Source organism: Ceratotherium simum, chromosome 6, assembly GCF_057802395.1.
Source record: "Ceratotherium simum simum isolate JZ-2026a chromosome 6, ASM5780239v1, whole genome shotgun sequence".
Classification (NCBI taxonomy): Eukaryota; Metazoa; Chordata; class Mammalia; order Perissodactyla; family Rhinocerotidae; genus Ceratotherium; species Ceratotherium simum.
This window is the reverse complement of record NC_141905.1, coordinates 8620091-8635251: the sequence shown is the minus strand read 5'-3', so window position 1 is coordinate 8635251 and position 15161 is coordinate 8620091. Positions and strand designations below refer to the sequence as shown.

The 15161-nt window shown below is 45.1% G+C and overlaps 1 protein-coding gene across 1 annotated transcript in view; it reads right to left on the bottom strand.

Annotated features, from left to right (window-relative positions):
* Positions 1-8379: 8379 nt before the first annotated feature.
* Positions 8380-15161, bottom strand: part of CHAT (choline O-acetyltransferase) — a 46368-nt gene continuing 39586 nt past the window's right edge. Inside the window, exons 11-14 of the mRNA XM_014789033.2 lie at positions 14874-15015; positions 14673-14735; positions 10411-10548; positions 8380-8649 (exon numbers count right to left, since the gene is read on the bottom strand). Of these exons, the coding sequence (XP_014644519.2) occupies positions 8380-8649; positions 10411-10548; positions 14673-14735; positions 14874-15015 (613 nt within the window). The remainder of the gene's footprint in view (positions 8650-10410; positions 10549-14672; positions 14736-14873; positions 15016-15161) is intronic.

The window sequence follows — 15161 nt, the reverse complement described above, 5'->3', positions numbered from 1 at the left end:
TTTTCGTTTTCATTTCTTGCCAGGTCCTGGTAGCACCAGCAACCTGGGATCATCTTAATACAATTTCAGGGCTTGAGATTTTCTGAGCCATCCAGATGGCTTGAAACTGGCTGCAGTCCATGTGGAGACTGGTTTATTTATATTTTATCCTCCTTCCTGTGGTACACTCCTTTAGGATTCTAGCCCAATGAGGATGGGCTTAGCAGGGTTCCCCCTTGGTGGTGCTGGACTACAATTTTTATATGCCTAACTCTGCAAAGGCTCAAAAATTGTATCTCATCTTCTAGCTTGCATATTCAAGATCTCTAGATAGCCCTAGACTAAAATCATCTCCAGTGCTATACCTACTCTCATCCTGTCCCTGGTTTTGATCTAGTTAGCTCTTTCATGATTTTCAAGAAGATTTAAAAAAAATATGTGCCAGATTTTTAAAGATGTCCTCTGTAGGAAGTCTGAATTAACTAGTCTGTCATTATCAGAAGCAGAAGTTTCCCTGTTGAGAGTTTTGCTGGAGTTGCATTGAATCTAGAGATCAATTGGGGAAAACTGACATTTTTCTGAGGACTTCCTATTCATGATCTTGAAATAGCTCTCCTTTATTTAGATCTTCTTCATTGTCTTTCAATACAGTTTATAATTATCTGTGTATGAGTCTTAAGTCTTTTTTTAGATTTATTGCTACTGTCTTTTGTAAATCATGTATATTGTATTGTGATTTTATTGTTCGTTGCTGGTGTATACAATGAAACTGGCCTTTATATATTGATTTTGTATAAGCTACCTTGACCTTTGTTTAAATTATTTCTATTAATTTATTTGTAGATTCTTTGGGTTTTCTATGCAGACACTCACATCGTCTGCAAACAATGACAGTTTTATTTCCTTTATTAAGCCTTTCTTTTTTTCTTCTTGTCTCATTGCACAGGCTAGAACCTCTAATGCCATGATGAATAGAAGTGGTAATAGTGCATATCCTCTCTTTAGCTTGATTTTATTTTATTTTATTTTTTTCTTTTGTGAGGAAGATCAGCTCTGCGCTAACATCTGCCAATCCTCCTCTTTTTTTTGCTGAGGAAGATTGGCCCTGGGCTAACATCCGTGCCCATCTTCCTCTACTTTATATGGGACACCGCCACAGCATGGCTTGCCAAGTGGTCTGTCAGTGAGCGCCCAGGATCTGAACCGGCGAACCCTGGGCCGCCGCAGCGGAGCGTGCGCACTTAACCGCTTGCGCCACCGGGCTGGCCCCATCTTTATTTTGATTTTAAAGAGAAGAGAACATTTCCAACATTTCTCTATTTAGGTTGATATATATTGTATTTTTTTTTGTAGATGTTCTTTGTCAAGCTAACTTCTTTTCTAATTCCATTTTACTATGTTTTTAAAAACATTATGAATGACTTGAATTTTTATGAATTCATTTTAATGATCTATTAGAATGATCCTGTTATTTTTATTCTTTAAGCCATAGATGAGTAAATGACATTTAGATACCTTCTAATATTAAACTACTTTGCATTCTTGGATAAACCTGACTTGGTCATAAATGTATTATCTTTTTTATATACTGTTAGAATTTGTCTGCTAATATTTTGTTTAGGATTTCTGGATATATATGCATGAATGAAATGGGCCTGCAGTTTTTCTCTATTGTATGTCCTAGTCTGCTTTGGATATTAAAGTTATACAAGCTTCAGAGAATAAATAAGGGAGTATAGAAGAATAGGGACTATCACCTTTTTTATTTTGTATACTATTGAAGTGATCACTTCTTTGAATGTTTGGTAAAACATGTCTATAAAATTTTATGTTCCTCCCTCCCCTTTTTTTCCTGATTCGGAAAATTTCAAACTACTGCTTCAGTTTATTTAAGATTTAGAAGACTATCCAGAAATTATATTTCTTCTTGCATCAGTTTTAGTAAATTATATTTTTATGTAAGTTTTCAAATTTATTGGCATAAAGTAGTTGATGTATTCTCTTGTTATCTTTTTAATGTCCACTTTATTGTAGTTACGTCGACTTTTTTTTTTTAGTGAGGAAGATCAGCCCTGAGCTAACATCTGATGCCAATCCTCCTCTTTTTGCTGAAGAAGACTGGCCCTGGGCTAACATCCGTGCCCATCTTCCTCTACTTTATATGGGACTCCTGCCACAGCGTGGCTCGATAAGCAGTGTGTAGGCATATGCCTGGGATCCGAAACTGTGAACCCTGGGCCGCTGAAGCAGAGAGTGCGAACCTAACCACTACACCACTGGGCAGGCCCCTTTGTCAATTTTTTATTCATAATATTATTTATTTCTGACTTTCTGTTTTTATTTTATTGGTTTTACCAGAGACTTGTCTCTTTTGTTAATCTTTTCAAAGAACCAACTTTTGCTTTGTTTGGCTTCTTTATTGTTTTTTGTTTTCTCCTTCATTGATAGCTATTTTTATCTTTATTACTTTCTTTGAGTTTACTCTTGGGTTCTTTTTCTTACTTTTTAAGTTAGATTGATGAGTCAGCTCATCAATTTTCAGTCTTTCTTCTTTTCTGATAAGTATTTTAAGCTATAAATTTCTCCAAAGCATCACTTTTGCTGTATTGCAGAGGTTTTGATATGAGGTATCTTTATTATTCTGCTCTAAGTATTTTTTTGTGTGTGTGAGGAAGATCAGCCCTGAGCTAACATCCACGCCAGTCCTCTTTTTGCTGAGGAAGACCGGCTCTGAGCTAACATCTATTGCCAATCCTCCTCCTTTTTCTCCCCAAAGCCCCAGTAGATAGTTGTATGTCATAGTTGCACATTCTTCTAGTTGCTGTATGTGGGACGCGGCCTCAGCATGGCCAGAGAATCGGTGCGTCAGTGCGCGCCTGGGGTCTGAACCTGGGCCGCCAGTAGCGGAGCGTGTGCACTTAACTGCTAAGCCACGGGGTCAGCCCCTGCTCTAAGTACTTTTAAATTTCCATTATTGTCTCTTCTTTAACCTGTGAGTTTTAGAATGATATGTTTCTTCAATTCTGGAATATTCTTAGCCATTTTCTCTTTGAATAGTGCTTCCCTCCATCCCCCATTCTCTAATCTCTCCTTCCCGAACTCTTCATGTATCTTCCCTGAATTTTTATTTCTTGATAATGTTAAACATATCTGTTTTATAGCTTCTCTGTGAGTCATCTATTCTCTCCAGCCTTTGTGATGTTAATTCTCCTGTTTATTTGCTGCTTTCCCTCCTGTGAGCCATTTCTTGTGCTCTTTGTATTTTTTGACTGTGAGCTCATCTTTCATGGAGCGTTTTTCCTCTGTGGGAGTTTGGTGCGTCCAGGGTTGTGGAAAGTGGTTTTGTATTTGATTCTGCTTGAGGCCCTTTGGATTTTACTGACCCAGGCAATTTTTTTTTTTTTAACATTATTGTCTTGGAATTCATGCTTTACAGATAAGTTGTATAAATTCAGACTCTATATCCACATATGGCACAAGTTCATAGTTTAATTTCTCATGGATGTCTTTTTTCCACTCTCTACAGCCATGAGTGAATGGCACAGTTCCTCGATGCTCCCCTGGGCTGATAAGAAGAGTTTCCCTAGTCTTTTTTACAGGGTTGGGATGCCTCTGTGAGGTTCCGATTTGATTTTGTGTGAGGAGTTTTTAGCTGCATCTCCCACCTTGCATGGCAGAGGTGACGTCCTCTCAACTTGCAGGAGTGGTAAACCCCGCTGTCAACTGAAATCTGTGTCTGATCTGATACATCTTTAGCTGCCACTCGCTACTCTGTTTTGGACATCTTTTTTTTTTTTTCTGGAATGTGAGGATTTATTTCCTTTCTTTTGAACTTGACTATATATTTAAAAGAATTTTCTCTTTGTGTGTATGTTTTTATGGGTGCATCAGCTCAGCCTGCCATTTTGCTGCTCCTGAATATAAGAAATAGAGACCAAGGACAGAGCCCTGGGGTCCAATGACATATAAGGGACAGAAATAGGGAGTGAAATCCCACAAGGAGATGGAGGACCCAGTAGGAAAAGAACAAGGAGAGAGCTGGTCCTTAGGAAACAAGGGAGAACAGAGCTTTTAGAAAGGTCTTCTTACGTGACGTGAGGCCAGCTTTTCCCAGGGATGGCATATCGTTCACCCTGCGGACTCAAGAGGCCTCTTTGGAAGGAAAACTCAGAAAAATAAAAGCAGGGAGATTGACTGAATTTTAAAGGGAACCCAAGGCACTGGTTCTCCCCTCGCTCCCAAGGAGAACTGCTTAGGAGTAATTTGGAAAATTCTGGTTGCTCTTGTGAACCTGGGAGAGACTCGTCCCTGCATTTTTACCTGAATGTACCAATATCCACCCCACAGGACCTTCAGAGACAACAAGGAGCAGGTGGCATTATTTTGTATGTTGGGAGTTGGCTTGCCTGTTCATATTCTTCTCTATTGTCTACATCTGGTTATTTTGGGGCCACGTGTGATATACGTGATAAATAAGAGCAAACTTACATTACTTTGATCCTGTTCCTTCCTATCCTCTCCATTCCTCCTAGAATATTCTTAGCCATTATCTTTTTGGATAATGCCTTTTCTGCATCCCAGTCATACCAATCCATACACTTGAAGCTTCCTTTTAAGTTCTGATTGGAAATCATTTGGGCTTCCATTTGGAGGAATCTCAGTCTTGGTTCTGTGGATTATTGCAGCTGCAGAGGGGGTCTTGCAGCTTGGAATATATCTTTGTGCTGTGCAGAGTGAAGGAAGCTGTGTGCACATGTACCTGTGAGCCTACAATAAGAATGCTAGGTTTTTACATCACTTCCTGAGTTTTTAAACAGTGACCATCTTATGTCATCTTGCCACAACCCTGGAAGTGGGTAGTGCTGATATCAACATCCCCATTTTACAGATGAGGAAACTGAGAGCTAGAGAGGTGAAGTGACATTCCCAAAGTCCACAGCAAGTTAGAGATAGAGCTGGGTTTATAGTCTAGGCACCCACCTCTGAGCCTGGATCTTTTCCCTCCACTCCATTCTGCCTATGCATGCTTATTCAGGCTTAAGTGGAGATGCCCATCTCTACACCCAGGTTTCCACCGACCTGATCACAAACACCCCGTGAAGGCTCTCTGCCCCTCACCCCACCCCCTGGCGGCATGCCACACACTAGGAGAGATGAAGTTCCTTCCTCCTTTTCTCTCCAGGCCCCTGTATCTTTTAGACATTTGCCACTGCTGCTGACAGACCTCAAACAAAGCAGATGAATTGTTGACCCAGCTCATAGAATTTACAACATAATTTTTATAGCATTTCTGGGTAGAAACAATGGCCAACACCATCTTTCTTGGCATGACTTTTTATTGAATACAGACTTACAGTCTTGAAATAATTTGAATATAGTGCTTTCAATATACAGTTCTTTGATCATACATATATTTCTTTAAAGCACAAAACTATAACTTAAAATTGAAAGGCTATAAATACATATGTATATATTGCCATAAATCTAGAACAATTTTATAAAAATAGAACTAAAATATCAACTTTATATATTTTGGCAACTTAGCAGTATTGTAAGGTGGCCACGTACATTTTTATTACGCATCACTGTCCCAAAATGACTGTCTCCAAGTTTCATTTTTCATCTCTCTGGGGACACTTAGAACAGTCTCCTTTACTAGGATCCCCACAGAGATGCCTATGGCCATGGCTCAGCGTTGCCTTTGCATAAAGACTCAGTGCGCCCACCTGTTTTTGGAGGGGGAAGACCAGCTTCCAGCCCCTTCCTCAGAGAGAGGAGGTGTTCCCTCCCGCCTAACGCCCGCCATCCACACTTCTCAAAGCCCTCACAGTGCATAGTTGACATCTGAATATACAGAGTTGGTATCCTTTCCCCATGCTCAGAGAATGGCAGATGTGACTTTGGTGCTGTCAAATCAATGTAAAATGTTTGAAACAAAAATCACCTAAACAGTGGCCGGCCCGGTGGCGTAGCGGTTAAGTTTGCGCGCTCTGCTTCGGCAGCCCGGGGTTCACTGGTTCAGATCCTGGGTGCAGACCTATGCACCGCTTGTCTTCCAGCCATGCTGAGGCGGTGTCCCACATAGAGCAACTAGAAGGATGTACAACTATGACATACAACTACCTACTGGGACTTTGGGGAGGAAAAAGGAAAAAAGGAGGAAGATTGGCAACAGATCTTAGCTCAGGGCCAATCTTCCTCAAAAAAAAAAAAATTACCTAAACAATGCTTGCTGGGGTAATGGCATCCTGACAGTGGGCACCAATGCCCACTTGCTTGTGTAAGACCCTTTACACATGTGATCTACAATCCTCACAGCCTCGAAAGGTTGGGACATTCTTGTTCCCATTTGACGATGGAAGGAATTAAGTCTCTGGGCAATAAGTCTCTTGGCCAAGGTCCACAGGGCTGCCTGACCCCAAAGCCAGAGCTCTCTGCCTGCCCAGGAATCCACGGAGGGAAAGCAGAAGACCACTCAAATATGCACTGTGGTCATTTGGGAGAACGGACAAGTGGCTTTGGGTCAACTTACAGCAGGTGGACAGCAGTTCCCCAGACATTCCTGGGACTCTTGGCCTGCAGCTTCTCAAGGGGAGCAGGAAGATGGATGTCCGAGGGAAGGAGTGTGGACCTACAGACCAATGACTTTGAAGGGCAGTGCCAGAATCTCCCAGATCATTCAATAGAAATCCTCAATCTAAAACCAGGGTTCAAGGAATTCACTGCTTGGGGCTGTTTATGTTTTCAAAGAGCTGAGCAAAGGTCAAAATGCCTGGCCCATCTCAGCGCTGCCTGCTTCAATACAGGTCAAAGTGCAGAGAGTTTGCACAATGGCCCAAAGAAGGGACATGTGCAGTGTCCCTGGGCCAGAGTGGAGTGCTCAGAATGACACAGAGCATGGCAGGATGGGTGGGGTGTGGGGTAGGGTTGGGGTTGGGGGTGATGCTGTTTCAGGAAGCACAGCGAAACTCGGGTCTCCGGTGATGAGAGCTGAGCTCTGTGCCTCCTCTGGGCAGAGGCAGGCTGCCTCAGCTATTTGTACTTGGAGTTTTCTGGTTGCCTTCCCACTCCCTTGCGCTTTTAGATTTCCCGTAAACGTATTCCCCAATGGGGAAGTGCCTCTCACATCTCCTCAAAGATCGCAGTCTCTCAGGACAGTCTGAACTCCGGCTCTGTGAACTGTCTGCCCCTCCAGCAGGGAGGGCTCTGGATGTGGCCATTCCCTTCTCCCAGCCCTGTGCTCCGCCAGCTGTCCCGCGCCGTGAGGCCAGTGGAGAGCCCTGCTCTAGGCTCTTCCACGTGGACTTTAGTCAGCATCTCCGGATAACGTCCTCCATGTAAAGGAGCCCACCTGTCCAAGGGCATCCTGCCTGAGCGACTGAGATCATTTTCTGAAATTAGTGTCACAGTGGTTTCTTAAAAGCCTTTCTTAAGAATGAACAAAACAAAACAAATAAATAACAACAGAAAAGCCTGAAGCAACCCTCTCTCTTCTTCTTTAAAAGGCAGATCACCTATCGGAGCACATTTCACCTGAAGGGGAGTGGGAAAGCAACCAGAAAAATTGCAAGTGGCAGGGTCCCTGGGGAAGTGGACTGGTCCTCCCTCTGTCTCTTCTGCTTGCTGGGGCTGTGCTGTTTACTCATCCTGGATTGTCCCTGATGCCCCCGGGGAAGCAGAGAGCAGCCTGGACTCCAGGGCAGTGGCAGATGATTTTCTTTCTCTTTCAGAATAGCCGGATCAGATTTTCTGAACTCAGTGGAAGGCTGCCCCTGGGAGGTGAAAGGAGAAATGCATTTGTGGACCCAGGTCGCTCTATTTTAAATTAACATGGGCTGTGTGTGTGTAGGGGAGCGGGTGCTTATGGGTCTGTATGGCTCAGTGCAGGCTACCCCGAATGCCATGATCGGGCTGCTTTCAGTCTGAAAACAAAGCCCCCTACTCCTCCCCAAGAGAAAAGAGGTAATGACCTGGAGTTAGCCTCTTGCTTCATGATTCATTTAGGTACATTGCTTGTAATAAGGTGACTCATTCTCTCATTGGGCAAAAACGTCACCGGGACATGCTAGGTTCTGCTGTAAGCAAACACCAATGTTAAGCTTCCGAGGCCACGGAGGGAAGTCAGCGTGGACTTCCCCACCTCACCCAGGTGCCTCCAAGCCAGGCTGGTCCTATTTCCTAGTGCACAGGCCAGAGGGCACCTTGATAATAATGATGATTCCCACGAATAATGAGGGACGCATTCCTCCTAACGCTCCAGCTTTGTGGGATGCCTCAGTGTGGTCTGTGTGCTGGGCCCTGAGGACAGGGAACTACAGAAAGCTGGGATGAGTGTTGGGAGCAAGGGTTCGGCAGGGTCTGGCAGCTGCAGAATGCTGGGTTTGGGGTTAGTGGCAGCAGTCAAGGTTGGTGCCCCTGGCTGGGCCTTGTTGCCTTTTCTTTTGTCACCAGTGGCTTGCCCATGGCAGACTGTGGCCGACTGCAGAGGTCTCTCATTTCAATGAGGCTTTCTTCCACAGCTTTCGCAAACTTGGTAGAAGAGGTCTCTTTGCAGCCGTGAAAGCTGGAGATGCAGAAAAGGATGCTGTCTGGCTGGGGGTTGTAGCAGGCACCGTACCCGTTGGGCACCACAGGACCATAGCAGCAAAACATCTCCATGGTTGTGGGCACCTGGAGGAGAGGACAGGTCAGAAGCTGCTTGTTCTCAAATGGAACCTGTGAGCCTGCTAGAATGCAGGGCGTTCCAAGAACCGGGGGCCTCGACGGGATATTTGCTTCTCTGACTGTTTTCCACCTGGGTGTTTGACTGAATTAACCAAATCAACTGATTGCTTCAGCTTGGATGGCCACAGCCAGAGTCGTAAAAACAAACCATCTCACTGCATGATATCAGAAGAGAGGCCATAAGCCACTCCCTGGTGTGAAATCTGCTCTACTTGTGGAGTCAGAAGCTCCCAGAGTGGCCTGGTGCTGGGTCTCGGGCTGAGTCTCTCCCTCACCTGGGGGCCCTTTGAGGCACCGAGGCAATCAGGGTAATTTACTAAATGGCACCCTGGTGGCACCCAACAGATAGATGGCTTCCCAGAGGGAGTAATTTATGAGCTGGAGGAAATCTGGCCTGTCTTTTCTGTCGATTTTCCCCATATCCTTAATTACTGTCAGTATTGCCTGGCTGGTCTGATTTGCTCCCCACAGCCTGGCCATGCACAATTACCCAGCATTGGGCATTTCATAGACTGCCATCAACTGGATTTTTTGTTATGCACCTAATATGTTTTGAATTCAGAGGGCTAAAATTTTGTAATCTGGATCACAAACCAAGAAATGTGTTTCTGAAGGCATTGAAGCCATAAATGTTCATTTCCAGTTGGAAAAAAAAAAAAAACCCAAACCACCACACCCCGAATTAATTTTATTAGCTGGGCTCAGGGGGAAAATAGAACACATTCTTGGGCAGGTGCAGGGTGGGGTTTGTTTTAAACCACAGGTTTCTGGCGCTGTGTACTCGGGCCTTCAGAAATGACACTGGCCGTTTTAATGGGGCAGAACAAACCATTAGTCTTGTTAATAGAGTCACCTCATTGTCAGATAAATTTGCCGTGCAACAGCTGAAGGCCATAAAGCCATTCCAAAGCACTTTTTGCCCATGGGTGGTTTCCTGAAGAATTTATGTTGTTATGTTCTGCCCTCGTTTATTCGTGTCTGCAAGCTCACTGCCCTAATGACAAAATCAAATTACTGAGTGGGCTTTTATCCTCAAACACAACTTTATCAGCCCCTTTCATTGCCCACGTCCAGCCTTTCGCAGATGAGGTGGGGTTTTAGTAAATTGATGTTTGGCGGGGGGGATTTTCTCTCTCAAACTGCTGCCTTTCTCTAATGGATTTCGTTCTCTCTTTGTGACAGTTGTCCTCCAACCGAGCGAGCCTGCAGCTCTGGTTAGGAGACGCTGGGCCGGCAGCTAATGGCCTGCTGTTGGTCCCATGGCCCTTTACAATAATGGCTGTGACCTGTTTGGAGGGCCCTGTCCATGCCAGGCACTGGGCTGGGCTTTCGACCTACATCATCGCATCTAGTTGAGCCAGGACTTCTCTCTACGCCTGTTGGGCTTCAGAGCCTGTGGTCACCCCGGTGGAACACCACCTCTCAGTTAACAGATTGACAGGTAGTGAGCATAATGGTTAGGGCACCAGAATGGGTGCTTTTTTCCCGTCCTGTCCGCCTCTGTAAGGTGGCGTCCGTGATTACTCCCGTTTAGAAAATGAGGAAACCAGCGCTCTTTGCATTTAGGGCATTTTGCCAAAAGTCTTGCAGCTCGTAAGAAACAGAGCTGGGACTTGGCTGACTCCACCCTGTAGTCGCTGAGCTCTTTAGAAAGTCCTCTGGCTACACTAAGTGGCCTGTTGGGTGATGGCCACCCTAGGACTGTACCTGGCTGGTGGAGAGGACAAACCGGTTGCTCATCAGGTAGGTTTCGTCAGTGAACATCTCGGGCAGCTCCTTACACAGGTCCCGGGCCAGCTCCCGCAGCCCCAGCAGGTGGTTGTCGATGGCCATTCCTGTTATGGCCTAGGTAGTCAGGACAAACAACAGGAAACGAGATGCGGGCTTCCACACACCTCCTCTCCTCGTCTCTAGTCCACAATGCTAATGGTGACTACACTGGCCAAGGCTCACATTTACCAGTGCTTGCTGTAGGCAATGTGTGTGGGTGGCCACCCAGGACCGACCGCTTTACTATGTGGCCTCTGCTCCTTGGGCCCTTGAGCATTTCTGCATGCACAGGAGGGGTCCAGAGGAGGTTGAGTTCTAAAGTGAGGATGCCTGAGTTCAAGGTCGGTGAGTCTGAGTCCCCTCTTCCCAGCGTGGTCACTGCTGACATCATCCTGTGTAATTACTTAGTGCTCTATGTGGAAAGAGCAGGGCCGGCCCGGCCTTCTCAGGTAGCGGAGGAGACTGGGGAGAACGACAGGTATTGGGCCAGGGACTCCTGGGTCCCATCCAAGCATGGGGAGGGGTGCCTGGGCTGTCACTGGGCAGACTCTCACCACAACCAACACTTAATCCTCCAGTGGGAACCCAAAGAATGAGAGATAGAGGATGGTAAGATCTGTTCCTGAAGCTTGGCTGCTATTTCATGGGCCCAGAATCAAGGAAACTGGATGCGTAATCTTAGAAATTATTTTGAGACAAGAATTAGACATCCTAGCAGAGGCTCAGTCGACGTTTTCAAGGAGAAACCTTGTGGAATGAAGAAAGGATTTTTTTCTTTTTATCGCGAGATATTTGAACTCTTATCAAAGGATAAGATAATAGCAGTGGGGAGTCCAGAATTTCTGTGTAGGAGGAGCTCCGGGGTGGTGGTGTGGCCAGAGTGGGGCAATGGGGCCGGGACGCTCATTCAACGTCTTTCCTGCTTGAGGCTGCATGTGTGGCATGCACACTGGTTCTGCTTGGATCACATGTTTATTTGGGGGCAATTTTGGGGGCTGATGGAGACAGGGAGGGGCCACCTCTGGCTTGTAGTAATAACCTCTTGATCAACATCAGGGTAATTATGAGTAACTCTTGGTAAGAGGCAGGGGTTTCACAGTTATGTAAGATGGTCACTTAGCTGTTAAAACCCCACATAGGAGGACACATCCCATCACAGTGAACTTTGTTTACAGGGCACGTTTTAGGATCTGACAGCTGTTCTCTTTCAGCTGAGAATGAATGCATAAAGATGATTCAGAGGCCCCAGTCTCTCAAAATGCACCTAATTATAGGCTGAGAAGTCATGTTGTACAACCACAGCTCACTTTAGATGCGCCCCATTAGGACAGAGGGGAAGAACTCTGAGTCTGTCTATGAAGCAGAGTGCACCTGAAACTTCTCTGGTTCCCTGTGTTTGATCACTGGCTCGTGTAGATCTATAGAAGCAGCTGCTCTGTGCAGCAGCCAACCCACTCCTGTTTTCACCATCTCTGAACTCACTGTAGCAACGGGGGTGGATTTACCAGATTGTTTGGATGACAGCCATGAGTAGTAATGAGTAAAGTGACTTGTCATTCAGTCTTTCATTCATTCAGGGACTCTCCATCGAGTGCCTACTATGTGCCGGATGCTAAGTGCTGGAGCGACAACAGAGAACAAAGCAGTCCTAGACGCAGCCCTCATGGAGCCTCATGTGGGGTGGGAGGCAGGTATTAACCAGCCATGCAAATAAACCTGGGATCATAAACCGAGGTCAGTGTTGTGAAGGAAAAGCCCATGGTGCTGTGAGAGTACCTGATAGGGAATCGGGACCACATTTGATCCTTCGCTGGAATTTCCTGTCTCCACTACCACGACCAGATAGACTTGCCAGATATCTGGAGGTTTGCTTGCTTCTTGCCCCTGTCCCTTACCCTCCCCGGCCACCCAGGCACCAGATTTACCTATAAAGCATCCTTATAGCTCTCCTCTCCCATCCCCTATTGCTTTTATACAGTTGTTCTCATCAACTTAAAATAGTTAACACAAGAGAACCCTATGGCAATGCTTTAGAGGATGTTTTTCATAAAAATTTAAATTATCAAAGTTATAAATTTGTATAGTTAAAAAACCCAAATAAGCCAAAAGTTTATGTCACTTTGCCCACACTGATTCCCACTCTGCAGAGGCAACCCTGTGGAATCCTTTTAGCTGTTTTCTTAGTTCTAACTACCATGCGTAGATGGCCATCACTGCCTTTTTCAGTTTTACCTACATCTTTTTCTTATAGATGAGAGGTTGGCTCTTTTAAACCCCTGTTCCCCAAGAGCTACATTTTAACTGTTTGTTGTTTGATCAGCATTCAGTGTTTACATAATTACAATTATTCAGGTATTCACAGCTGTGTTCTGTAGTGTCTTATGATAGATTTCCCTTTCTCACTCAATTTTTTTTCTCTAGAACTGACAATTTTTAAAAGGTTAAATTGTGATTTTTCTATTTGCTTAGCATTCTATGCCTCTATAAATAGTTGATTTCTAAACCTGAGCCAGAAGTGTAAGCCTCCCCTAATATTAAAATGTGTCAGATAATTGATCAGTTTCACTCCTCCTCTCCCTTCCGGCTCCTCTGTGGACTGGTTCTTCCAAGGTCTGATGAACAGCTGTCAATGTGGGATGTCCCTCTACTATCATCCTCTTTCTTGCGTTGAATCTTCTGATTTTTGGAGCCTATGACTTCCTTTTTTATGTTTTATTCTCTTACTTTAGTGGTCTACATCCTCCAATAGATTTATAAGAAAGACAGCTCAATAAGAAATTTTGAGAATAAAAATTTTGAGAGCTTGTCTGTCTGAAAATGTCTTTATTCTTATCTGAGCTCTCCCTAAATATTATATACATTCCTCATTAGCGTTGCTGTCTCTTGGCAGACCACTCCCTGCTCCAACCAGTCCTTCTGCCTGGTGACCAGAGTAAGCTTTGTGACACAAATCCAATCATAAGCTCTCCTGCTCCTCTGTCCTTTGCAAGCTGCACACACTGAACTGCTTGCATTTCCTCCAATGTGTCTTATTCTCTCAAGACTCTTTGCCTTTGCACATGCTCTTCCCTTCAGAGGCCATCTTTCCCTTCTATGTCCACCTGACAAGCACCTCCTCATCCTTCAAGTCTCATATCAAGCACCACTTCTTCTGGGAAGTCTTCCTGGCTTTCCCAAGCAGAGGAGTGAGCTTGCTCCTCCATGCTGTCTACTACTTCCCGAGAGCTCTTTTCACATAGGATGGGATTTACATTTAAGGGCCTCTCCTCCCACCAACAGGGTAAACTCTCTAAGGACAGGGCTTATGGGCTGCATTTTTTATTTCCTAGCACCCAGCACCTTGCCTGGCATAAAGCAGGAAAACAAAAAATACCCATTGAATACATGAGAGCAAGCTTGATTTTCCCCAAAGAGAACAAACACTTCAAATGAATTAGGGACCTAGCCACTGAATTAGAGAAAAGTCTACATTGACTGGTTCTAAAACCCAGAGATGTGTTATACTTGCTTTCAAGCATTCGCAATGAAATTCCGTCAACTCCTTTTCATAGGTTGTACGATCCTTCAAAGACTGTATTAGAATGATTTGCAATTAATATATTGATCACCAGCCCAAGTACTAGCTTATTCTCTGTCGTTTGTATGCAAATGGTGGCTTCGCAGTGCTAGAAAATAAATTATTTCCCTAAACTAGGGAAACATTTCCCTTACAATTTTGATTTCACTATTAATTTTCAATAGAGACTTTTTATTCACAGGCAATATAAATAAATACACAGAGAATAATAACGCAAAATTAGCCCTGGGTGAGAATCAATACTGCCTCACTTGCGATTGTGCAAAGTGTGCAAGCTACCACAGTTTGCCAGGCTGGGCACCATCCCGTCACCTTTAACTGCTCTAGTTGTATAAACTGTAAAGTGCTGTACATATTGGGTGCTGTAATTATCAGTATTGTTTTTTCAAAGGCCATTCACTGTATTCTTGTAAAGTTCGTGTAAAAACCAGGAGTGGTGTGTTACCTGGGTTCTAAAACTAAGAAAAAGGAGGCTCTGGAAGGTGGGGTGGCCTTGCAAGTCGCGGGGCAGGTGGTGGCCCAACTCTCACCCGGGCCTGTACCGGGGCTCCACTCTTGCAGGCGCAGCTCTGGGCACAGCCCGCAGTCATGAGCTCCAGCCAGAGGCCAGCACATCACTCACCATGACGGTGTACTCGGTCTGGGCTCGGATGGCATCCTTCAGGAGCAGCAGCTTCTCCGAATCCTGAGAACAGACCAGAGACGCAGTACATGGGGCGTTGAGGGGCTGCTCATTGACGAAGAAGCCAAAGGAGCTGGTCGTCAGGGAGCTGACCAGACAGGCAGCTCACAGCTGAGGGGCCTCAGATGGAGCAGGACTTACCAGCACCGCAGCCTCGTGGTCAGTGATGGCTTTCACAAAGCTCAGTGCCTCTGGAGTCGCCGACCGAATGTTGTCCACCCGGCCCTCCTGGAATCGGCGAATGGACGCACTCTCGTATGTGGGCACGAGTCTCCCGTGGAGCCTGCGTAAGATGGAGGACGAATGGCAAACGTGATGCGTTCTCAGGGAATCATAAAGGCTGAAAGAAAAACAGCCTCAGCGGGCTTTATTGTTACAGTTCTGACTTGACTCGGCGCAGTATTTCATTTTAATGTTAATAGAATTCTG